Source organism: Osmerus mordax, chromosome 21 (genome assembly GCF_038355195.1).
Source record: "Osmerus mordax isolate fOsmMor3 chromosome 21, fOsmMor3.pri, whole genome shotgun sequence".
NCBI classification, from domain to species: domain Eukaryota; kingdom Metazoa; phylum Chordata; class Actinopteri; order Osmeriformes; family Osmeridae; genus Osmerus; species Osmerus mordax.
In genome coordinates, this window is record NC_090070.1 from 6,997,568 (window position 1) to 7,019,121 (window position 21,554).

At 47.8% G+C, this 21,554-nt stretch overlaps 2 protein-coding genes across 3 annotated transcripts in view; both read right to left on the reverse strand.

Annotated features, from left to right (window-relative positions):
- Nucleotides 1-10,118, reverse strand: part of rbfox2 (RNA binding fox-1 homolog 2) — a 29,415-nt gene extending 19,297 nt beyond the window's left edge. The window contains exons 1-2 of one of the 2 annotated variants that reach the window (XM_067258896.1): nt 9,119-10,118; nt 2,751-2,801 (exon numbers count right to left, since the gene is read on the reverse strand). In XM_067258896.1, the coding sequence (XP_067114997.1) occupies nt 2,751-2,801; nt 9,119-9,370 (303 nt within the window). In that variant the 5' untranslated portion in view covers nt 9,371-10,118. Of the gene's footprint in view, nt 1-164; nt 354-2,750; nt 2,802-9,118 lie in introns of those variants that run through there. The other variant, XM_067258897.1, reaches the window with a different exon arrangement.
- Nucleotides 10,119-10,960: 842 nt separating this feature from the next.
- On the reverse strand, nt 10,961-12,561 carry LOC136965587 (zona pellucida sperm-binding protein 1-like). The gene is made up of 5 exons (XM_067259771.1): nt 12,471-12,561; nt 12,030-12,210; nt 11,646-11,751; nt 11,433-11,509; nt 10,961-11,111 (listed from the first exon to the last, which is right to left on the reverse strand). Exons 2-4 carry the CDS (start codon nt 12,161-12,163, stop codon nt 11,435-11,437), a joined length of 315 nt encoding a protein of 104 aa, XP_067115872.1. The 5' UTR covers nt 12,164-12,210; nt 12,471-12,561; the 3' UTR covers nt 10,961-11,111; nt 11,433-11,434.
- Between the last annotated feature and the right edge of the window lie 8,993 nt (nt 12,562-21,554).

A 21,554-nucleotide genomic window follows, 5' to 3' on the forward strand; every position in this document is an offset into this window, starting at 1 on the left:
GGGGTCACGCTGTGCTCCTTATTGTCGTGGTAAATTGGAAACGAGGGCTGACATGACATGTCGCGCCAAGGAAACGCTAGGTAAACATTAGCTCTGTGACAAAGTGGCTCGATTCAATCCGGCGTTGCGTCAGGGGTGAAAAGAGAGGGATGGAGGAAACTCACCGGCAACACGGAAGGGTAGTACAGTCCCATCATCATATTCCGCACGAGAACTGTGGAGAATTGTCGTCTCTCTCTCTCTCTCTCGCTCGCTCTTTTTCTCCTCGCCTTTCCTCCTCCTCCTTCTCTCTTGCTCGGTCGCTCGGTCTCTCTCGATCGGAGCCCGTGTCACCTCGCTCGTCTCCTGCCTCTGTTCTGTCTGGCAGATTCAAAATCTCCCTCTCTCTCTCTCTCTCTCTTCCCCTCGCTCGCGAGGTGGACCCTGCCAGTCCTCCCCTCCTCCTCCTCCTCCTCCTCCTCCTCCGCTGGCCTCTGTCCCTGTCACTCTATTGCTTGCCTGCTCCTTTTTTTCTCTCTATCTCTCTCTCTCTAGCTCGCTCGTGTTCCTTTCTTTGCCTCTACCCCCAGCCTTCTGTTTCGCGGCTGTGCCCTTGCCTGCTCATCTCTCTCTCTCTCCCTTTCTCTCTCTCTCTCTCTCTCTCTCTCTCTCTCTCTCTCTTTCTCACGCACACGCGCTCTCTCGCTCCGTGTCTCTTCCCTGGTCTCTTCTCCTCCACTCCTCTCTCACCCAGATAGCCTGCCGTACCCCTCCCCCCTCACTCCTTCCCTCCCTCACACCTGCAAACTTTCCCCTCCCATGTCGCAGTACCTCCCTCTCCCTCCCCACCCCCTCTCCCTCCCCGTTCTCTTTCTCCATGTAGGTGAGTTAACTGGGGCTGCTGGCACCACTGGGATACTAACAGACGCTTTTCGTCTTCTCTACAGTAAACCCACCCCCCTCCTCCCACCCACCCTCTCTCTCTTTGTCTTTCTCTCCCTCCCATCCACCCTATCTCACTCTTCTACCTCTCCCCATCCCTCTCTCTCTCTCTCTCTCTCCCTCCCACCCACCCAACCATCCTCCTTCCCTCTCTCTCTCCAGGCTATCTAGACTCTCCCTACTGAAACTCTTTGATCAAGTCGCTCGCACGCCAACAGCTTCGCGCCTTCATACAAGGACGGTGATGGCGGCGGCGGCGGTATTCACCGTGAGACGGTTCACGGAGTTTACCCTGCACACACACCCCGACGGCCTCAAACCCTTCTCTCCTTCCTCTTCCTCCCCCACGGCACTAGGTGGCGTGCGAAATCCCCACCCCCCTCCGACGGCTCGTTGGGCAGGGACGGACGCGAGGGTGTAATCCATCCTCGGGAGGAATATTCCGGCGTACGTACGAATGGCTTCAAACGTCCGTGTCTGAGAACCCTCAGACAGAAGCGGCTGCGATTTCGCTTTAAAAGCAGTATTTCCCCCAAAGGCCGCGTTTTGGTCCCATCGATGTCTAGTTAGGGTCATAACGCTGGATTAGGAATACGAACCCCCGCTGTAACTGTGGTCTTATTCCACTAAGGGGACAAGTACAACAACAAAAAACGAATGGATAGAGCAGACAAAGTAACTCGACCGATCAGTTGCCAGAAAGCCATGGCAGATAAACGACAAGGGACAGAGAGAGATGGCCAGGGGAGGTCAGCCAGATCCATGGAAAGCGAGGGATGACGGGATTACGGAGAGAGAGCGGAGGAAGATGAGTGAATGAATGGGGGATGATCTGTGGATTAAACACAGACTAAACCGCCTAATAACACAAGCAGGCGCTGGTACACACACACATACGCGCCGTCGACATATGGTAGGCTCCACCGAAAAAAAGACTGGCTCGATTATGCAGCAGAATCTTCATATCTATATTTTAATACAAGCTGCATGCGCGCGCACACACACACACACACTCTCAAGGCTAAAGATATGCGAGGCTGCATGTGTTTACATGTAAGCAATGTCGTTAAACACACGCTACTGAAGCCAACCGCAGCTTGTGTAACCAACACTAGAAGGATTTATTAAACACATGAATTAACCCTTGTGTTATCTTTGGGTCATTCTGACCCATCAGTCATTGTGACCCACCGTCGTATTGCGACAAATTTACCTCCTACAAAAACAAAGTGAAGCATTTTCTTTTAACTGTCGGGCTGTCTCAGACCCCCCACATTGCAATGGTTAAAAGAAAATAATTTTTATTTGTTTTTGTATTGGGTAAAATTGGGTAAACACAACGGTGGTTCGTTATGAACCTTTGGGTCATGTGACCCGAAGGCAGCACAAGGGTTAAGACTTGTTGTGAGAATCTAGCCCTTTCTTTCTCATAGAACATCATGACGAACAGCAAATAGAAATCTAAATATAGGACTCCTTTGAGGAGAGAGGAGAAATTATAATCTACTTCCCTACTTTGCGGTTTGGAGGGACGCAAAAGTGAAGACTCTTGTCTTCAGACCGCAGTTTGCTGGTAATCAAATGCATTTGGTCCTAGACCAATCATTCCAGTAGATCCTCTACATTGAAAGGGATTTTCTGCACCCAGGCTAGTGAGAGAGTGTCTGTGATATTGCAAAAATGGTGTTCCAACTACAGGAGGAATCAAACTAAATATATTACAAATATATAAATGGGATTTAAAATGTGAAAGGTGCCATGTTTATGGTTTTCAAATGCCCCATGGACAAGGTAACTAAATATACATTTTCAAAAGGGGACATTCTTACCTGATTGTGAGGGGGGTATCCATGGTAACCCAGGGCCAAGGGTTCGTTGTTCTGAAACAGAGAGGACAGACATGTTTAAAACCATGCCCAGCGACTCCTGCTTGGCGAGCAAAGGGTCAACTGGCTTGTCGCGTGCTTACTGTGTTACCCTTTCTGCGCTCATGTTTGATCGCTGGAACGTTTACTCGGTCGTCCGGCCTCTCATTCGATCTCTCCTTCCAGATCATCGAACCCCCCCCCCCCCATCCCTGACCCCCCCTCCTCCTCCAGTCTCCCATTGTGTCACTCTATGGGATGTTCAAGTTAATTGTCACATTGATGGTTTCTAATCAAATTAATTCTGCTCGTGCCACACTATGTCTACTCCCTGACTACTCAGTGTCCTGTTGAGAGCTCACCCCAATGGGCCCATTGTCTGCATGTTAGAGCAGACAGAGAGACGGAGAGATGGAGAGAGAGAGAGGGAGAGAGAGAGAGAGGGAGAGAGAGAGGGGGAAGGAGGGGCAGAACGAGGGGGAGAAGAGAGAACGACTGACTCCTGCTCCTTAGCTCATAAATGGGTCACAAGTGTCATTGACTATAAGGCCCTTTAAGTATCCGGAGCCTAACGCAATCCCCTCTGTTTTCTTTACCCCCTCCCCACACACACACACACACACACACACACACACACACACAACCCGCTATACAGGGTCACTGCTGCAAGGATTGAGGGTAGGACAAGGAGGAGATGGACCGAACAGTCGGGGATTAATTGCTGTTGTGTTTAAAGAAATATATAATTTAAGAAAAGGAACCCCAGCTTCCCCCCTCCCCCACATCCCTCCCCCTCGCTTCATCTCTCGCTCTTTGGTGCAATACTAATTAGATTGCACGTCTCTGCTCTCCAAAATAGGAAAATGCTCTTGCAACTCCATTTATTTCACATTCATCACTCTCTGTTCCAGCGTTTATGCTAATGCAATCCATTAAAACGGCTCTTCTTTTCCGGCAATTATGATGCGTTCGGTGAGGGTGAGCAGCATATTTCTCTGCCTGCGTCCTCCTTTCGGCTACATTCGATATAATACTAAAATAAATAAGGCATTTACCACAAATAAAAACACTGCAACAACAAGCCTCTCTCTCCCTGCTCCCGTCGACCCATCTCCTTTTCATCTGGAACCAATGTCCCTCGCCTGCGTCGTCCCCTGGGGGAACACTTTGCTCTGCGCGCATCACAGCTTGAGCCCTGCTGATTAACGCAGTACCCGTCTACTTTCCATTTCTCCATCCCCCCGAGGGCAGCGTCGAATCCCCAAAAAACGGCATCAAAATATTTCGTGAAGGCAAACTAAGAGTGGCCTGGGGGGGCGAGTTGGTGGGTTCAGGAAAAGGGGGGGGACGGGACATTGTCATGTTAGTTCTAGTTTTAAAAAGTAGTTCCAGTAAAAACTGCAGTTTGTGTAACTCTTACCTCACTGCCAAAAATGTACTTAGGGGAACAGGCGTCGGAGTCGACCCATAAATAATATATCAGCTTTTAGAGAAGCCTGACTAACATGAATAAAGTATAAACATCTATTTCACCGTGATGGTACACTCCCCTGTACCCTTAGGTATGCTGTGTCTCACAGCAAAGAACGTGCCAGAAAAAAGAGGCAAAATCCAGACACTTATTTTCATTGGGCACCACACTGCGAAAAGACCAGAGTGGGAGGGGGTGAAGCCATAAAATGACATCTGGAATTCATATTTCTGAGACGGGGAGGGGGGGTGGGGGAATGGTTGGAAGAGGGAGAACTGTAAAAACACGTGAGATGGAGAAAGAAGAGAGAGCGGAGGGAGGAACCTGGGTGGACGAATAGGAATAGTGAAGGGGATCCAAAAAAAGAGGGAGAGAGAGAGGGAGAGAGAGAGGGGAATCAAAGACAATGACTCATACATGGAGCGGAGTCATGTGCTTCATTTCCTTAAGGAGCTGGGTGGGGGGGAATGGCGGAGAGGGAGCTGTCCATGTGGAGTGTCCACTCAACACAAACGAACCCACACACAAACACACACACAATACCACCGCGGAGCCAACGGCGTTGGTCTAAGTTAACCTGCAGTGACGCGCACAAGACATAGGCGATCACCACAGGCGTCTGTGCCCAGTACCACGGCCAGGCTCAATAGAAGAAGTCAGTCTACATCTTCTGCAAAATCGATTTTGGGCGAACGCATACAACTTTGAGGTCAAGTATAAAACCGCTCTGAGGTAGCCATGTTGGCTGTGTTGGAGGTGCGTGTGGCGTTCTGCTGTCGTTCTACCGTGGAACAAAAAAAAAACGGGTGCTACATCAAACCATGAAAGGTTTTTTCCAGCGAGGACCAAAAAACCCCACAGGAATGAACTAAAAGACTACATCATCTCATTTTTTTCCTTCTAAAAAGTAATAGGACTTAGGTCATTTTTCTCCAGGCGTACAGGCGCGGTGCGCTATCTGTTAAGAAAGACCAAAAGAGGAGGAAGAGAACTGCGGGGGAAGACAGAGTGAACAATCAGGAGAAAGTAACGGGAGGACTTGAAGGCAACAGATGGTGAAGGAGTGGGGGGGGGGGGGGGAGGGGGGGAGGGTGGGGGACTCTGGGGGTTTGGGGAAATGAGATAGGGCTTGGTGGAGGTAGAGTGGAACCCTACTCTCCCTCCCCTTCTCTGAAACCCCCTCCCTAAGAAAAAAGGCTTGCTTTTAGAACGGCCCGATATGAGCGTTATTGTGTGTGTGTGTGCACGCATGCAAACTTTAACAGGAGTTTGGTTACCTCAAACAACCTTCTCATTCACGTCACTAGTTTGCAGGATTGCGATAATCCCCTGCACACACGGGACGTACGCTCACCAAATTGGCAGGGGGTATGTGTGTGTGTGTGAGTGTGCCAGTGTGTGTGTGTGTGTGTGCCAGTGTGTGTGTGTGTGAGTGTTTTTGTGTGTCTGCTCCAAAGTGTTTTTCGCCACTTCTCCGAAAAAGACACCAATTGCTCCACGTTTTTGGGGGTGAAGAACTCCTGTGTTGCTGCTTCAGGGTTCCTCAAACATCTTCAAGGAAGACGCCGTCGAACACTTGACAAGATGCCTCCATCCATCTCATCCACACGGAGCACTTAGGTGCTAAGTCCCCCACACAGCCGAAGGATCCAACAGTTTATTTACTCTAGATAGACTTCACATTCTTGCTGCTGGCCATAGTAAACCTGTACTTGGCTGTTTCGCGGCTCGCAAGGGCTGGACGCGGATCAATTCGGGAGGCTGTGCATTTCTGGGGCCGTTTCCCTACACATAAATCAAAACCACAAAGTGAGGGGGACGGTTCGGAACCAACTAGATCTTTCTCCAACTTGCCTAGATGAGATAAAGGGCTGCTCAGTGTGAAGACACGCCGACTTGCACCCCCCCCCCCCCCCCATCTTGTCTCCAAGACAGAATGCTAAGTAAGCAAACCTCAGCCAAGAGGCGGTCCGTGAGGCCCCACGGCACGGCTCTGACGGGCTTCAAAGTGAAAAGCGGCCCAGATAGAACACACAAACATACCCGGCTCACACCGGGAGTGCATTTTTCTTTCTTGCTGACGCTGGGCTGCTATTTCGGTGTCTGACTGAAATGAAAGTACATCGAGGTTCTCTACCAACCGTAATGTTGTAGCACAGTCATTTTTCCCCCCCGAGGCGAGTCCTTATTAGGTTAGGAGGGGCCAGGGTCCCACGCAAAGTCTCAACAAACGCAGAGCGCCTCGGCGTACTAAACGAAATTGAATCCGACAGGCCCTCAGAATGAGACCTAAGGATGAGCTGTGTGATTCTGAAGCCCTGTCAAACGTTTTTTTTTTTTTTTAATGGCCCGGCTTTTCAGAGCACTTGTCATCTGAGGTCAGAGGGATGCCTGCGATAGCTAAACGCCACCGCCCGATTAAAATGAGTTCACTTAGGGTTTAAGGCATCATGTTAAGGCAATGACTAATGAGAAAGACGGCTGTAACCATGGCGATGTGGGCGATCATTATTATGGGCTGGACTGGCAACGGTGTTATGGTATTGCTCATTACCATCACCACACCCTGTTACAGCGGCCTCATGGGTCAAGGATCAATGCTGTCATTATGTCAGCAATAGGCTGAATTCTATTGCAACACCCAACTGGAAAAAATAGAGAGGGAGGGAGAGTGAGGGAGGGAGGGAGAGAGAACAAGACAGAGAGAGAATTAACCCTGGCCAGCCATTTAAATACTTCAACTTCAGCAGAGTGACAAATAACGCAACACTTTCCGTGAATCACAGTCCCCAGGAGAGGTGGAAGTCAAAAGAAGGGCCAGTGTGCCTGTCTGAAAGTCGTTTCTTGGAAAGCCCAGCGATTTTCTTGGCGTAGTGAGTTGAATATCTCTTAACCTACTTTTTTTGCTGCAATATGAATAGTGTCTGCACATAGGGGAATAATAATGTCACTTCATTTCTTTTTTCCCCTCGTTGCTGGAAAAGTAAATGTTTTATATGAAACTGTCAAATGTAGTATGTGTGCATATGCATAGTATAGTTGCATTGTGCTGGTAACCTAAATGGGCATCTCAAGCCTTTGTTTACAAACTGGAAGATTAGGAAAATGTGAGATCGCCAAAATATGGCCCTAAGCTTTAGTGGCCGCATTATGCTAGTGTGTGTGTGTGTGTGTTTGTTCCATTAATCCTCTCCCTTAGATAAGGATCTCAGGGATCAGTGTGGTTATAATGCCCCCTCCAGTACACATAGTGATCCTGTTAGCCCGAAACAAAGCCTCTTTACTGCTAGTGATAGGGCAAATCTGTTCCCACATTCGGGGTGGTGGGGAGGATTCCTTCCCTCCGCCTCTCATTACCGGACAGCCCAAACAGCTGATGCTCAATACTTTTTTAGGGCCAGTCGAGGGCTATTGATCCATGCAGTGCATCTCCCTTGCTCTCATAATACCCCCTGCGCCCCCCCCCCCCTCCCCCCAAACACACACACACTTCCGTTCTGTCTGTTTTTAAGTGCATTACTCTCCTAAGCTTGTCTTTCAGCTCTTCTGGAGTCAGGGTGGGGTGTGTGTGTGTGTGTGTGTTGGGAGTTGCTGTGTGCCATAGCCCCCACCAATAGGAGGCCAGAATATGAGGGCGGCAAACTGGCCACTTCACCCCCATTACAGCTACTTTCCATGGCGGAGAAATAGGCTTTTTACACTCTGATGCATCACTTAACCTTGCCCGAGACTGGATAATGCAATGTAATGACACTCTAAAAAGTAGCTGTACTACCCATGTATCCAATTAAAAAGACGGACATGCAGCAAAAAATCTCTGATAAAACCAGCAATTTGATTCTGTAGATGTGTAACTGTTGTAATGGTGCACCGTTTAGATCAATTGCAGTATTTGGGATACATGAAATATGCCGTCTTAGCATGACTGGATGTAGGAATGTGAATTTCAGGCCCCTGTGCCTTGGCTGTTGCAATTTTACTGTTGGCAATGTTAGAGTAAATTATCCCCTTGTAAAATGGGCACACGTTATTTACATTAAAGTCACCCATCCCAAAATAAATCACACAGGCAAGCATTTGACTACAATTTCCATTTAAAACTAAATGTTATAAAACATTCAAGAGGCTGTGCTACATATTGCTTGGGAAGTTTACATTTGGGAATTAAGTCGGGTGTTTTTAAGATACATGTTATCACATGCATTCTATTGCAATGTGGATAGACTCGTGGTTCTTTCAAATGGTTGTTGTAGTAAAAGAGACAAGGAGCAATATTTGAACAAATTGTTTAAGCAATAGGCTAGGCCACAGCACTAAAAGTAGCAGCTTCAAAACTCTTGGTCGGCTACAATGTTTAACTTTTTGTCCGAAGCCTTTCCGCTGTACCCTACTTTATGGGGGTGTTGTCACATTTCTTGACAACAGTCAGTCGTTTTCCGTATGTGTGGCCTATTGACAAAAGGCTTGTTGTGTCACGTATGACTTTTCGCTTGGTCTGAAGTCTTGTTCGCTATACTGTCAACCAGAAAAGTCGTGGTAGGCTGTTGTCTATAGTTCTCTACGACTCAACCCACATCATGTCTTTCAAGCGGCTCGCTAATTAATCACACCAGTGAATAGATTGTAAAACTAAATACTTCGCCAATAATTAGTAGAGGCTTTCATCCCAGTTTGCTAGAATGATTTGGTTATAGGGTAGTTTCCAGATTATGCAGTCTATTTTGGCTACAAAGGCCTATACGCCCATGTAAACATAATTTTAAGACGCATGTTCTACACTTCATGTGGGTTTGACCGCGAAAGTCACGTTAGTGGGCGTATTTGCAGCCAAACTATATCCAACAACTGCTTAAGATCTCACCTGGCCGACCTCTGCCATTACTCCAGCTCCGTCAATCCGGGGACGCTTGCATTCTGCCCCGGTCGAGTCCAACAGTGCTGCCGATGTTTGCGCGTCGGGCTCCGGATCCCCTCGCTTCATCCCCCGAACAGCTGCAGGACCTCCGCTTGAGTTGGGATGCACTCCAGCCATTGTGTCCAGCTCTCTATCCCGGTCCATCAATCCCCGGGACACAGGCAGCATGATTGATGCTACGTCGGTCGACATTAACATTTAAAATTCCCTTCTGTTCCCCGTCTATTTCTAAATCTGGATTTATCTCCTAATATTGGTCACCTTTCTGCCTTGTTATCTGGCTTGTCAACAGGAAACACTCCCAACAATCAAATGCTTTTAATAAAATAGGATTTCAATTGTAATGCAATCAAAGCTATGCAACCCTAATACGAGTTGAAAGATGATCAGTATTAATCTGATCATCCAATTCGATGTAGGCAACAAAACGGATTGTGTAGCCTATTATTTTACCCTCTTATTTGCAAACGCTCGCTTCCTTACTGCAGTACAGGTTGGTCGGATATAAAAAATACCTATCGAATACGTGGGCAGCTAATTTTAATCTAGTAGGCTATAGGCATATGTTTAGCCTACTATTCATGTACAATGTCCACTGTAAGGCCTAGGCTTTAGATTTACAAAACAAAGCGATGTTAGATATCTCCTTGACAATATTATGTCATGAACATTACGCTGTCACTATTAACCCCTTACTATTGCGCCGGAGAAAGAAATATTTGACAAAACAACATCCTACCGATATCTCAAGCCAAAAAAGCCCTAAACATGTCCTCGCTACCGCTTTTTCTCAGTCTAATTGCGATACTTTTACCAGAGAGGAGGGGTTATTGAAAGTCAATCCTCGTCAAGATATCTCTCCATGTTATTCCTTTTTTCTGCTTTAGTTGATTTCCCAAAACAAAAGACAACGGGGCTGCGGTATTTCCTTCCCTCTCTTCCCTGTTTTTTTTGTCCGTATCCCGGTGTATATTCTTGTGGCGTGTGCGCTACAGAAAGGAAATTGTCTTCCCTCCCCCCTCTGCTCGTGTAGTCATTCCCCTTCCCTCCTCCGTTCCCTCCGTCGTGCGCCCTCCTCGTATCTTCCGCTCAACCCTTTGAACATGCAGCCTGGCAGCCATGCAGCCATCAAATAACGCAGTGTGCCGCAGTGCTTACACACATTTCAATAGGGGCCTATGGGTGCCATGTTCACGTTGAAACATACCTACCTCCAAGTCTATAACGTTCTGTATGCAACTGACGCATGATTTTATTTTCTTCATCACAACGTACGAGGGCTTGGAAGTCTTTTCAGATTTGTTTTCTGTCAGTAAAGCTTTAAACGATGGGATGGCGTGCTAAAACATTTCCTGTTGAACGACTGTTCGTCGGGGAGGTTATCAATATTAACCTCATTACACAATAGTTGAACCTATACCGGTCAAGGTCTTTGGCGCTGTTTTATGAGCTTACCAGAGCGTGGCACCATCATCCTGCATTTTTATTGCTTGGATGACACCCAGTGGTCGGACAAATGTAGAATGTTTACCACTTCACACTCTTTAAGTCCCTTCTTGCTTGGTCTCTATGAAAAAATGCTCACTGCATCCATTCCCATTGAGTTTGACTTTGTGCAAGTAGCGGCATCATACTGATGGAAACTTTTTCCTCTTTTAGGATGGAGTGGCACTTTCCGCTATAAAATTACAAGCTTCTGGCTGAAGAAAAAGAAATACCCTTTTTAGTATATATTTTAAACAAGTCTCACTCCCATTCCTTTTAAGTCTTTTATTGGTGGGTGGCTAGTGAAGTAATCTGCAGAAAAATATACAAGAGTGAACTGGAAAAATTCAAGGATTTATTGTGTTATTTGTAAAGCAAGCTTCAGCTACTTTAGCCACGTCTATCAAGAAGGTCTGCCCCCAGATGATAATGATGATGGGGTCTCTCAATGGAACTAAAAAAAGAAAATCAGGAAATGCATTAGTCTTGGTTAATAATTAAAATGTTCCTCATTACTGAAACCATATTTTGTAGGTCTTGCCAAAAGGATACAAGAACTTCACTTTGTTCATGTTCAACTCATTGCGAGTCATCTGTGGGCGTTTACGTAAGCGTGTACTGTACAATGGGTGTGATGGTTGCTTCACAGCTTTCGAAAAAACATTCCCAGTGTCCAAATTCTCCACCCATGGCCCCTTAAGGGAGTGTGTGCAAAGACCTCAAAGTGTGGGATCGGTGGAAGTGCATGCCGGCGTCATGTGACTGCAGGCCTCACAGCTAATGGCTGAAGCATCCCTCGACACACGGGCCGTCAGCGGGCGAGCACACTTGGGTCGAACACATGAAGTAGATCTGGCAGGGCAGAGGGAGTGGTGGTGGGGGGGAGGGGGTCAGACAACAAGCAGGCCTTTGCTAACACTTCTCCAACTAGCTCCAAAAGGTTCAAAAACAGGGCTGCGTCTCAATACAGAGTTGCATCCTTGCTCACCTCCTCGTCAGTGTCCGAGGCCTTGCTTTTGGAGAGGAACTGGAAGGTGTCGATGGTGAACCTGCGTGTGTGGTCCCGGGGGACTGGCTGCTGGGAGACGAGGCACCTGTCGAAAGACAAAAGGGCCGTCAGTGGGGCTTGTGGAGGAATGTGGTATGCTAAAATGACAAGTTGCACTCCCTATTGGGACTGCTTTTTCAGATTAGACTCAACTGTGTCATTGTGCAGAGTACAAAACCAATGAAATGCAGTTAGGCTCTAACCAGAAGTGCAAAAGAACATCTTTCATGTACAGCAGTACATTACAGTAACAGTACATTACAGTAACAGTACATTTGACTCTACCATCCCACCCCCCTTGTGTGTTTGCGTTTCCCGGCCTACCCATCGTAGAGGAGTACCCAGGTGGAGTGCCCAGAGCGGTCATAGGCCACGCAGTAGTGCACCAGGAGCAGCACACTGGGGTCAGGTGGGTTCAGCACGCGCACCTCCAGGTACAAGGGTTTACCCAGGAGCATCTGCAGGGGCCGGTGATACTGGGGATAGTAGTTGGTGTACTGAGCGTCTGTTTGTGAGAAAGTGTGTGTGTGTGTGTGTGTGTGAGAGAGAGATTTTGTCACGCTGTTGGAATTACGTGAATTTCTTTGCTTCAATTAATCTTTTTGTAAAAAGGATAGTCCCAATGTCAGTGCCATTGCATTTGATTGATTCAAATTATTCACAAAACACTTGGACTGGATTAATCTACTACAGATCCTATTCATTATGAAGCAGCAGAAACCAATATCAGTCCAACTGGAGGGGGGGGGGACATGAATGGTGGACCTGTAGCGATGCGCAGCTGGACCCCAAACACCCCCTCGGTCTGGATGGAGGGTCCCAGAGTGTGGCTCTTGAGGAGGTGGCCCACACTCCCAGAGCCAGGTGTGTACCTGCACTCCACCATCAGCCTGGGGACAGATCGAAGGAGGACAACCAGAACAGGAAGTGATCCAGCAGATTCTCAACAGTGTAGAATTATTGGGTTACAAGTTACATGGAACATAAATGTTATTGACTGGGGGGAGGGGAGGGGGGATATGAAGAAAATCATACAATATCATTATAAATCTACAATGTTGTATGACTGCAACCAAGAGATGAGTGGATAACTGGCCTGTGGTCTGACCTGACCGCCGAGTCTCTGGTTTGGCTGTTGTGGTTCAGCTTGGCCTTGTGGATGACCTCCAGCAGGTAGACGACAGTGTTGCCCACCTCCTGTGAGAGAGACAGCAGCCACCGGCGTCACGTCTCACACACTCCAACAAGAGAGCTCCAAACAGTTGGGATGTGCTACCAGCTAGCTAACAGCAATAGTCCCATGGCTGTGGTAGTCAAACCACAAAAACATTTTCAGTGTGCAGACACAGCGAGTGAGACACACACACACACACTCACGTATCGGTGTGTGCCGCAGCCCTCCAGAGGAATCTTGAACACAGCGTGGTCTCGGGACACCCTTTTAGGGGTGCAGGAGTCATCGCCGGCGGCAACCAGAAGGCCAGTAGACAGAGGGGGGTCCGTGAAGGAACCAGGTACAGAGAACACAAAGTGGCGGTCCGCTGTGCATTCTGGAAGTTTGACACAAAAAGGTATTGACAGTTACGTAAAGTACCAAAAGGTCATGGATCTCTCTGGGAGATAAACATATGGGCGCTAGGACCTTAACACAGGTAAGACAGGCGGGGGAGGGGGGGCTGAATTGCAAAACGACGAGGAGGGGCGCCACCGGGAAGAACATGTAGCGTACCACATTAGGACAAGGCCTTAATGCAGGAGCCTGGGCCATTTCCTGCATATCCTCCCCTCTCCCTTCCCCCTGCTTTCCTGTCTCTATCAAGATAAATAAAGCTGGAAAATGACGGGGGGGGGGGGGGGAAGGGGGTTAGAAACCTCATGTCCTCCGACGAGTTCGAGGGTGGGAAAGTGTGAGAAAAATGGAGACCAAAACGAGGCTTTTGACACCGGGGCAGTGATGCGGCATGGACTCACTGTCCGTGGAGTAGTAGCAGCTGGGGCGGAGGGCGCTGGAGCAGCAGCCCAGGGAGAGGCACTCGCCCTCGGACAAGGCTCCAGAGCCACAGGGGAGCCGCTGCTCGCTGGGAACCTGGCATTCTGTTGGGAAGGAGACACGGGGAGGGAAATGTCAACGGCACAGCCGGACCCCCCCCCCCCCCCTCAAGTCTCCCTCTTTTGCCTTTGAAATGGCGGAAGAGGAAACTGGAAATGTGTCCGTTGACATGTAAAACGGCCGTATTCATAGAGGGTTTATGGATTTTTAGGAGTGTACCTTGACTAGGAACGGTTACAGAGACCGGACACGACAGCAAGGCCCCTCTCTTTTTTCCGTTCAAGGTGACGTAAACCACATGAATCCTGTGTTTTTCACCCTTTTGGGAGAGAGTGTTTATAAGGCAACAAGTTATGCTCACTCCATGAGACTCATTTATATATACACACGTCAGGTCCATTTAAAACCATTAGTACTTTACATGTCATTGACCTAGAAAATCAAGGCTAACCTGAACTGTCATATGACAAGAGTTGAAGGGGAGAAAGAGATTGATACGGCCGTCATCCAGCTGGCTCGCTGAATACCCACAGTGCTTTGGGGCGTCCGTAAGGCTCATCTTGCTGTCTTTGACATCTGTGGGAATTTAGTAGGGTCGTTATGGAAACTGAATCAAATTCAAACTCGGGTAAAAAAAACAAAAACAATAAAAGACGACGTTTTTTTTAAATTGTTTTTATGAGAGTAGTTTACGAAGTACTGAAGTGCTTCAGTTACGATATGTCTACAGTTACCATCAGTTCGTCACAACCACATAAGTGCGTACAAGTGAACATGGGGATCTGGATTTCCCTCACCATAACCTTACCAAACTCATCAGGTAAAAGAACATACTGTCCAGACGTTTCCTGGACCGTGTTACAATTCAACTCAAGCAGGGATGATGGCAACCATATGCACCTGAAACACACACACACACACACACACACACACACACGCGCGCACTTACCCTTAACAACAATCCCAGAGATGGGCCCAGGGGGGAGCTCCACTCTCATATGGTGAGTGGAGCAGAACAGTCTGAATTTGGGGGGAGCGGGGAGGCTGGGCTGGGGCACGACAGTTCTGCTGGTGGCCGGCATTGGAAGAGAGTGGGTGTCCAATGCTGAGGGGTTTGGACACTGCAGCTCCAGGATCCTGTACTTGTTCAGCTTTACATCGAGGTACCTCAGTGAGATGGTGAGGGTCATAGGGGACTGGGAGGGGAAGTCGGGTTTAACATCAACACTGATGTACATTTTACATTTACATTTAGCAGACGCTCTTATCCAGAGCGACTTACAGTAAGTACAGGGACATTCCCCCGAGGCAAGTAGGGTGAAATGCCTTGCCCAAGGACACAACGTCATTTGGCACACCAGGGAATCGAACTGGCAACCCTCAGATTACTAGCCCGATTCCCTAACCGCTCAGCCACCTGACATCCGATGTGATGACAATAACTCATAGAAAACATTGAGAAATAGGACAGGTAAAAAATCAGCTAATTCAAATGATTGATTTCTTGCACCCAGTGAATCAGAACAAAATGGTCAGACACTCGCACACCCAGTATGCCACCAAATACAAATCAAGCACCCCTTTGTTAGGTTCATGTGGAAAGGAGGGGGGGGGATCTTACCAGAGCATAGCTGTGGCAGGCAGGGAGAGGGGACACCAGAGTGACGGCAAAACTTGCCACCCTCTTGACCACGTATCCACAGTCCACTGGGGTGCTGGAGATGGGTGTCCACTCCTCCCTGCGGTCTGAGGGGAGAAAGGAATATGGCTCCCTTCTGTGGAGATGAGATCCCCTACATGTCCTTCCTCCCCTCCCTTCATCTCTGATCGACCGTGCTTAGGTGCATTTCAGTGAAAGCTTTGCTTTCCTGGTTCGTGCAAAGACCCACTGACCTTTGACCTCAAGGGAGTCCAACTGGGCGTAGGGCAGCTTTGCAATCACCTGCTCCTGGAGACACTGAAGGGACGCGGAGAGTCCAGCTGTGACAGGGAGGGGAGGTGACGGCTCATGACGGGTGGGGAAGGTCTGTGGTCCTTGTCTCTGGGTGACTGGGGAGGGGACACGGTAGGTGGGGAAGGTCTGTGGTCCTTGTCTCTGGGTGACTGGGGAGGGGACACGGTAGGTGGGAAAGGTCTGGGGTCCTTGTCTCTGGGTGACTGGGGAGGGGACACGGTAGGTGGGAAAGGTCTGGGGTCCTTGTCTCTTGGTGACTGGGGAGGGGACACGGTAGGTGGGGAAGGTCTGGGGTCCTTGTCTCTGGATGACTGGGGAGGGGACACGGTAGGTGGGAAAGGTCTGGGGTCCTTGTCTCTGGGTGACTGGGGAGGGGACACGGTAGGTGGGAAAGGTCTGGGGTCCTTGTCTCTGGGTGACTGGGGAGGGCTCATGATGGGTGGGGAAGGTCTGGGGTCCTTGTCTCTGGGTGACTGGGGAGGGGACACGGTAGGTGGGAAAGGTCTGGGGTCCTTGTCTCTGGGTGACTGGGGAGGGCTCATGATGGGTGGGGAAGGTCTGGGGTCCTTGTCTCTGGGTGACTGGGGAGGGGACACGGTAGGTGGGAAAGGTCTGGGGTCCTTGTCTCTGGGTGACTGGGGAGGGGACACGGTAGGTGGGAAAGGTCTGGGGTCCTTGTCTCTGGGTGACTGGGGAGGGCTCATGATAGGTGGGGAAGGTCTGAGGTCCTTGTCTCTGGGTGACTGGGGAGACGGTGGTGGGCACATGATGGGTGGGAAAGGTCTGGGGTCCTCCTCTGATGGTAATTGGTTCAGCGTAGGCAAACGTGGCCCGTGGTAGAGGGGTGGTGACGGTGGGCAGATCTGGTTCGGGCTTATCGGAATCTTGCGATAGGTAGAAGGGGTAATGGACTGGCACATGGTAGGGGTATATACAGTTGGGAGGGCAGGAGACTCGAGAATGGTGGGGTTTGTCCAAAAGCGTGGGTGGTGGTTTGGTGGACTGTGTGGCAGGAAGGGCGCTCTGGGTACCTGGAGGAGGGGTAGGTGGGGGGTAAAGGAAAATTAAGTTTAAAGGTGAGAGGGTCCCCATATTAGGGTGGTGGAAGGGGAGTAACTGGACGTGCTCAGCAAACAACCGGCCTGGGTCTGAGGTGCTGGAGGGAGGAGGGATGGGAAGGGGCCCAGGGGTGACTGGGTCTGGAGAGAGGGGCTGGGAAAATGGAGGATAGGGCAAGAGCGGTGGCACTGAAAGGAGAGGTGGACAGGAGAGGAGGTATTCCAGTCCGTCGATCAGCAAATGTAGATGTGCTCCATTCTAAATGGTTGGGGGGAGATGGGGGGGGGGTGTTTAAAATCACAAAATTAAATCACTATAAAAGGCTGCCAATTGGCAGTGTTGTGCATGAACGTTCATTGAACACGTTCATTTTTATGAGAACGATGAACTGAACGCAACTTAATGACAAATAATGAACTTGAACGGTGAACACTCATTATTTGAGGTCTAGCTAAAACGTTACAGAATGTTTTCCTTGCTGTCTAAATCGCTTGCACCATGTCATTGCTAAGTGCCCGTAAAATGTTCGCTATGTAGCCTAACCTAAACCAACTAACTCGACTTTGCACTACGTTACCTATGATTCATCGCACGCACGTAGACCAAACAAGCAACGTATTCCAAGACAACAGCTCTCTGTCTCATAAAAATGGCAAGTGGAAGCATAGACGCCCCTTACTTGTATGAACTGAACTTTGAACCAGTTCATGAGAGGTATGAACGTGCACAACACTGCCAATTGGCATTCTACATGTACCATGTTAAGAAAAATGAATGAATGGCCTTGCTGACTTGGTGGGTGAGGCACGGAGCTGTAAAGGGACAGTAGAGGAAGAGGTCTTCTGGCTGGAAGTCGATATGGTGCGCACACTCATCTGACACCAAGGGATCCCACACTCCATTCACTGCAGAGGTGGGGAGAGAGAAAACGGAAGAAAATAAACTTGTCATACAAGAACGTAGCTAGTTTCCATTCTCTACGTGCCCGTCGATTTTGCAGATGACACGTTTCTTTTTTTGAATGTAATTTTTTACATCCATGATTTATGTAGTCAGGAGTCAGGAGGCTGAGCGGTGAGGGAGTCGGACTAGTAATCCGAAGGTTGCCAGTTCGATTCCCGGTCATGCCAACTGATGTTGTGTCCTTGGGCAAGGCACTTCACCCTACTTGCCTCGGGGGAATGTCCCTGTACTTACTGTAAGTCGCTCTGGATAAGAGCGTCTGCTAAATGACTAAATGTAATGTAAATGTACAAGTAGGGGGATCAGCCTCCCTAACCTTTGACCCCTGGAGTAGACATGGCCTTCTTCCCTCCAGGTATATGAATCGTCACGCCAAAGTCGGCGCAGCGAACAGTGAGGGGAATACGTGGGAAGGCAGGCTGGGGAGGAGAGGGACAGGAGTACTGCACTGGGCTCCCCCACCACAGCAAGGGCAGGACATAGCAACCATTCTGTAGGAAGGTAAAGGTAGACCATTGTAGGGTGGAAATAAAAGAAAAAGGGACACAGGAAGTGATACCAGATTTTTTTTAAGGGAACATTCCAGAAACTGAATGTCCTTCAAGGCGACAAGTTTCATAGACCTGTAATTCAAGCGACCTGAATACAATCATATTAAAAAGTGAATCCCTCACTGCTTTTCTAGAAACTTTGGAAAATGTGTAACCCAAATGTATCAGGGTGAAATGGGCAAGAGCTTTGAATGGGTTAGGAAGAGTAACATTTAGAGCAGTACCTGTTTGGTGATGTAACAGCTTTCATATGGCGCCAACAATTGTAGATCCTCGCATGTGGTCTTCACCAAGTAGCCACAATGTGGAGGGAGTTGTAACAGAGAGATGGGGAGTGCATCCACTGGAGGGAATCAAAAATAAAATAAAAACACTGTTGGTCAGTTCAAAACATTTTGTTACGTTATCTTTTTAGTAAGGGAAAAGAGCCAGAATCTACAACCAAATAATCAAAACATTTTGCAAAGTGGTTGGAACAATCAGGATTAATGAGGTTAGCCATTCCCCCCAGGGGTTTCACTCAAAAGAGGTTATGGTGTTTATTCCAACATGTCAACACATGGGAACCGCAACAACTAGCTTGTTAAATCTTTCTAAAAAATATGTATTTGTACTACCCCTTTGTCCCTCATACACTCACCCACGCATGTACCCCTCCAAACCTTATTCTGACCGACCTCTATCCACCAACAGGTTTATGTATCCTCGCCCAGTTACAGTCAAGGTCATGAAGTTGCTCTTGCACTGTACAGAGGGCCTCATTGCCTGCCATGCAGATAGGTGACGTTCATCTGGTGAACCTGACATCTTTCCTTGGACAACATATCCCTCCAAACCTCCATAGGCTATGTACAGTAAGATAAAATGGAAACATTATAGAGGAACAGGTCAAGTATGTTGATGTAGAATTCAAACCAACACAAAACGTTCACCTTGAAACTCAGGCTGATAACCTTCCTCGACATCGACCGGTCTTTTTTGTGTTTTATAAAATTCCGCCGGAAGACTGCGAAGGGGAACAGCACTGTCAGTGAGTAAAGATGACCGTTCACTTTGTTCTGAACAATTGTTTTTTGCAAATGGGAGACTTGGACCGCAATGAATGAAGTTTCGACGACTAAAGTTGCCCGTTTCATCTTCGGTGCTGACTCTTGGGCTCTTTCCTTTCCCTCCGTTAACGTCAGTCGCGTTTTCTTCCTCGGCAAACTCAACGAGGTCAGTTTGCGAGCTGCATATTCTTAAGTTTAAATGTGATACAATAGCTATCATACATATAAATGTAATTAATTTTCTCATCGGTTGACACGACATCTCCAAAGTGTTTCTTTGGCTGGCTGGCGCGAACAGGCCAACCAGCTGGCAAGAAGGGATTTAATTGACAATTAGCGTCGACCAATCAATCATATGTAGCTGGGTGGTGAATTTGTTGTAACACCCCAATCACTTTTATTTCTGGGTAAATACAGTGTATATATATATATATATATATATATATATAATTTTTTTTTTTTATATATTTTTTTTTATTTTTTTTATTATAAACCTGAAAGGTACATTTTGAGTTATTCGGCCACTAGGTGGCGGTGTCACGAGCCAAGTGTTAACGCGGTGCATCTTGATCGTCCTCTCTTTTCTTTTCTGTCCGAGCATGAAAGCAGCACCTTTGAAACTGCCGGAGTAAACCCTGTAAACATCTAGGTAAATATTGTAATACAGGTTTAAAACATGTATGTCAAAAGGTTTTAATTATACCTGTTCATCTTTTGACTGGATGATGTTTTGTGTTTATTATAATTTTTTGGATGGATGTCTATGGATTCGTATGTGGCGGCTTACGCCAGTGTTTCCATGACTGTATATTTATATAGTTTTGTTTTCTATGTCAGTATCCTAAGTCCACTGCCGTATTGTTTTGTATTATTTTGTTTTAAATCATTTCTTGGGTAGGCCTTTCTGCGAAAGTAACAGTTAATAAACGAACCCGGGATCCTGTGTGGGTCTCAGTTCGTCAGGCTACGCATATACGGTTTTGTTTTTGACACCTTACGCCTGGGACACTGCCTGCGATCGGCTGCGATCTCCTGCGACGCGCCTGGAAGCGCCTCCTTTTTTCTTTCGGCGCCCATGTTATCAAATGGGACCGGCCACACTGGCTTCGAAGCGCCGCGATCGCCTGCGATCTGCAGCGATCGTTTCGGCAGCTGGTCGAATTTGTTCGCGAGACGCTTGCGAAATCGGCTGCAGGATGATGAAATACACCATATTAGTTGATATATTTGAATAAAAAAACATGTTATTAAGATTTTACTCCATTAATTGTAGACTACGGTGAACATTTGTAAAGTTGTAGACTTTATAATTACACAATGTTGGTAACGAACGTCCTTTACATGTGTTTACCCTGATGAAAACGAATGAAAATAAACGGATTGATCCGTTAAGCTAGCATGCCCGTAGTTGTTTTGTTTGTTTGAGAGAAACGAGTTGTCACGCGTTGCACACAACACACACGCAGACATAGCCTACCGAGAGAGAACCCCCAAGTCGATTTCTAAATGAACGATCAAATGAATTCTCGAAGTTGAAAAGCACAGGGAGTTGTATGTCAGCAACAATTTTACAAGGACAACGTAGATAAGGATTAATGCTGGGATATAGCCAATGCCATGTTTATGTACCATGTTAGCGTAAAGGAAAGCTCAGAGTAGCTGAAAGGCTTGGTGACCGGCGCGGAGAAATGCGCGTCTTGTGTGAACAGCTTTTGCTCAGTCGTAGCCGATCGTAGCCGATCGTGGCGCTGCGCGGCGCGTCCGGGCGCTTCGCAGCCAGTGTGTCCCAGGCGTTACGCAGGTTATACTATGGTTTGTATAGAATACATACAATGGTATAAAATGCTAAAACGCCTCGATGTTCCAAACATAATTTATCATTGGCCTACGCGAAAACCATTGCATTTCGAAGTATTCGCACAATTCCATTTATCTATTTATTGCATTTGGTAGGAGGAGGAATCAACCATTACAATGTGTCTCATCCAAACGGCCTCAAGGAAGCCCCCACCACATAAGCCAATTGCATACTTGGGAACGTCTATTCCCGACAGTCACAAAATAAGAACACAACAGGAAGCCTTTTATTAACGCACGGTCGTCTAACAACGTGTGCGCGTGTCCCTTGCTGCAAGACAATTTAAGTGTTCAACCTGAAATAGATAGATAACCCTAGCCTCTGTTAAATTGACTCTAAAGTAAGACTATTCTCTGGGGAGATTT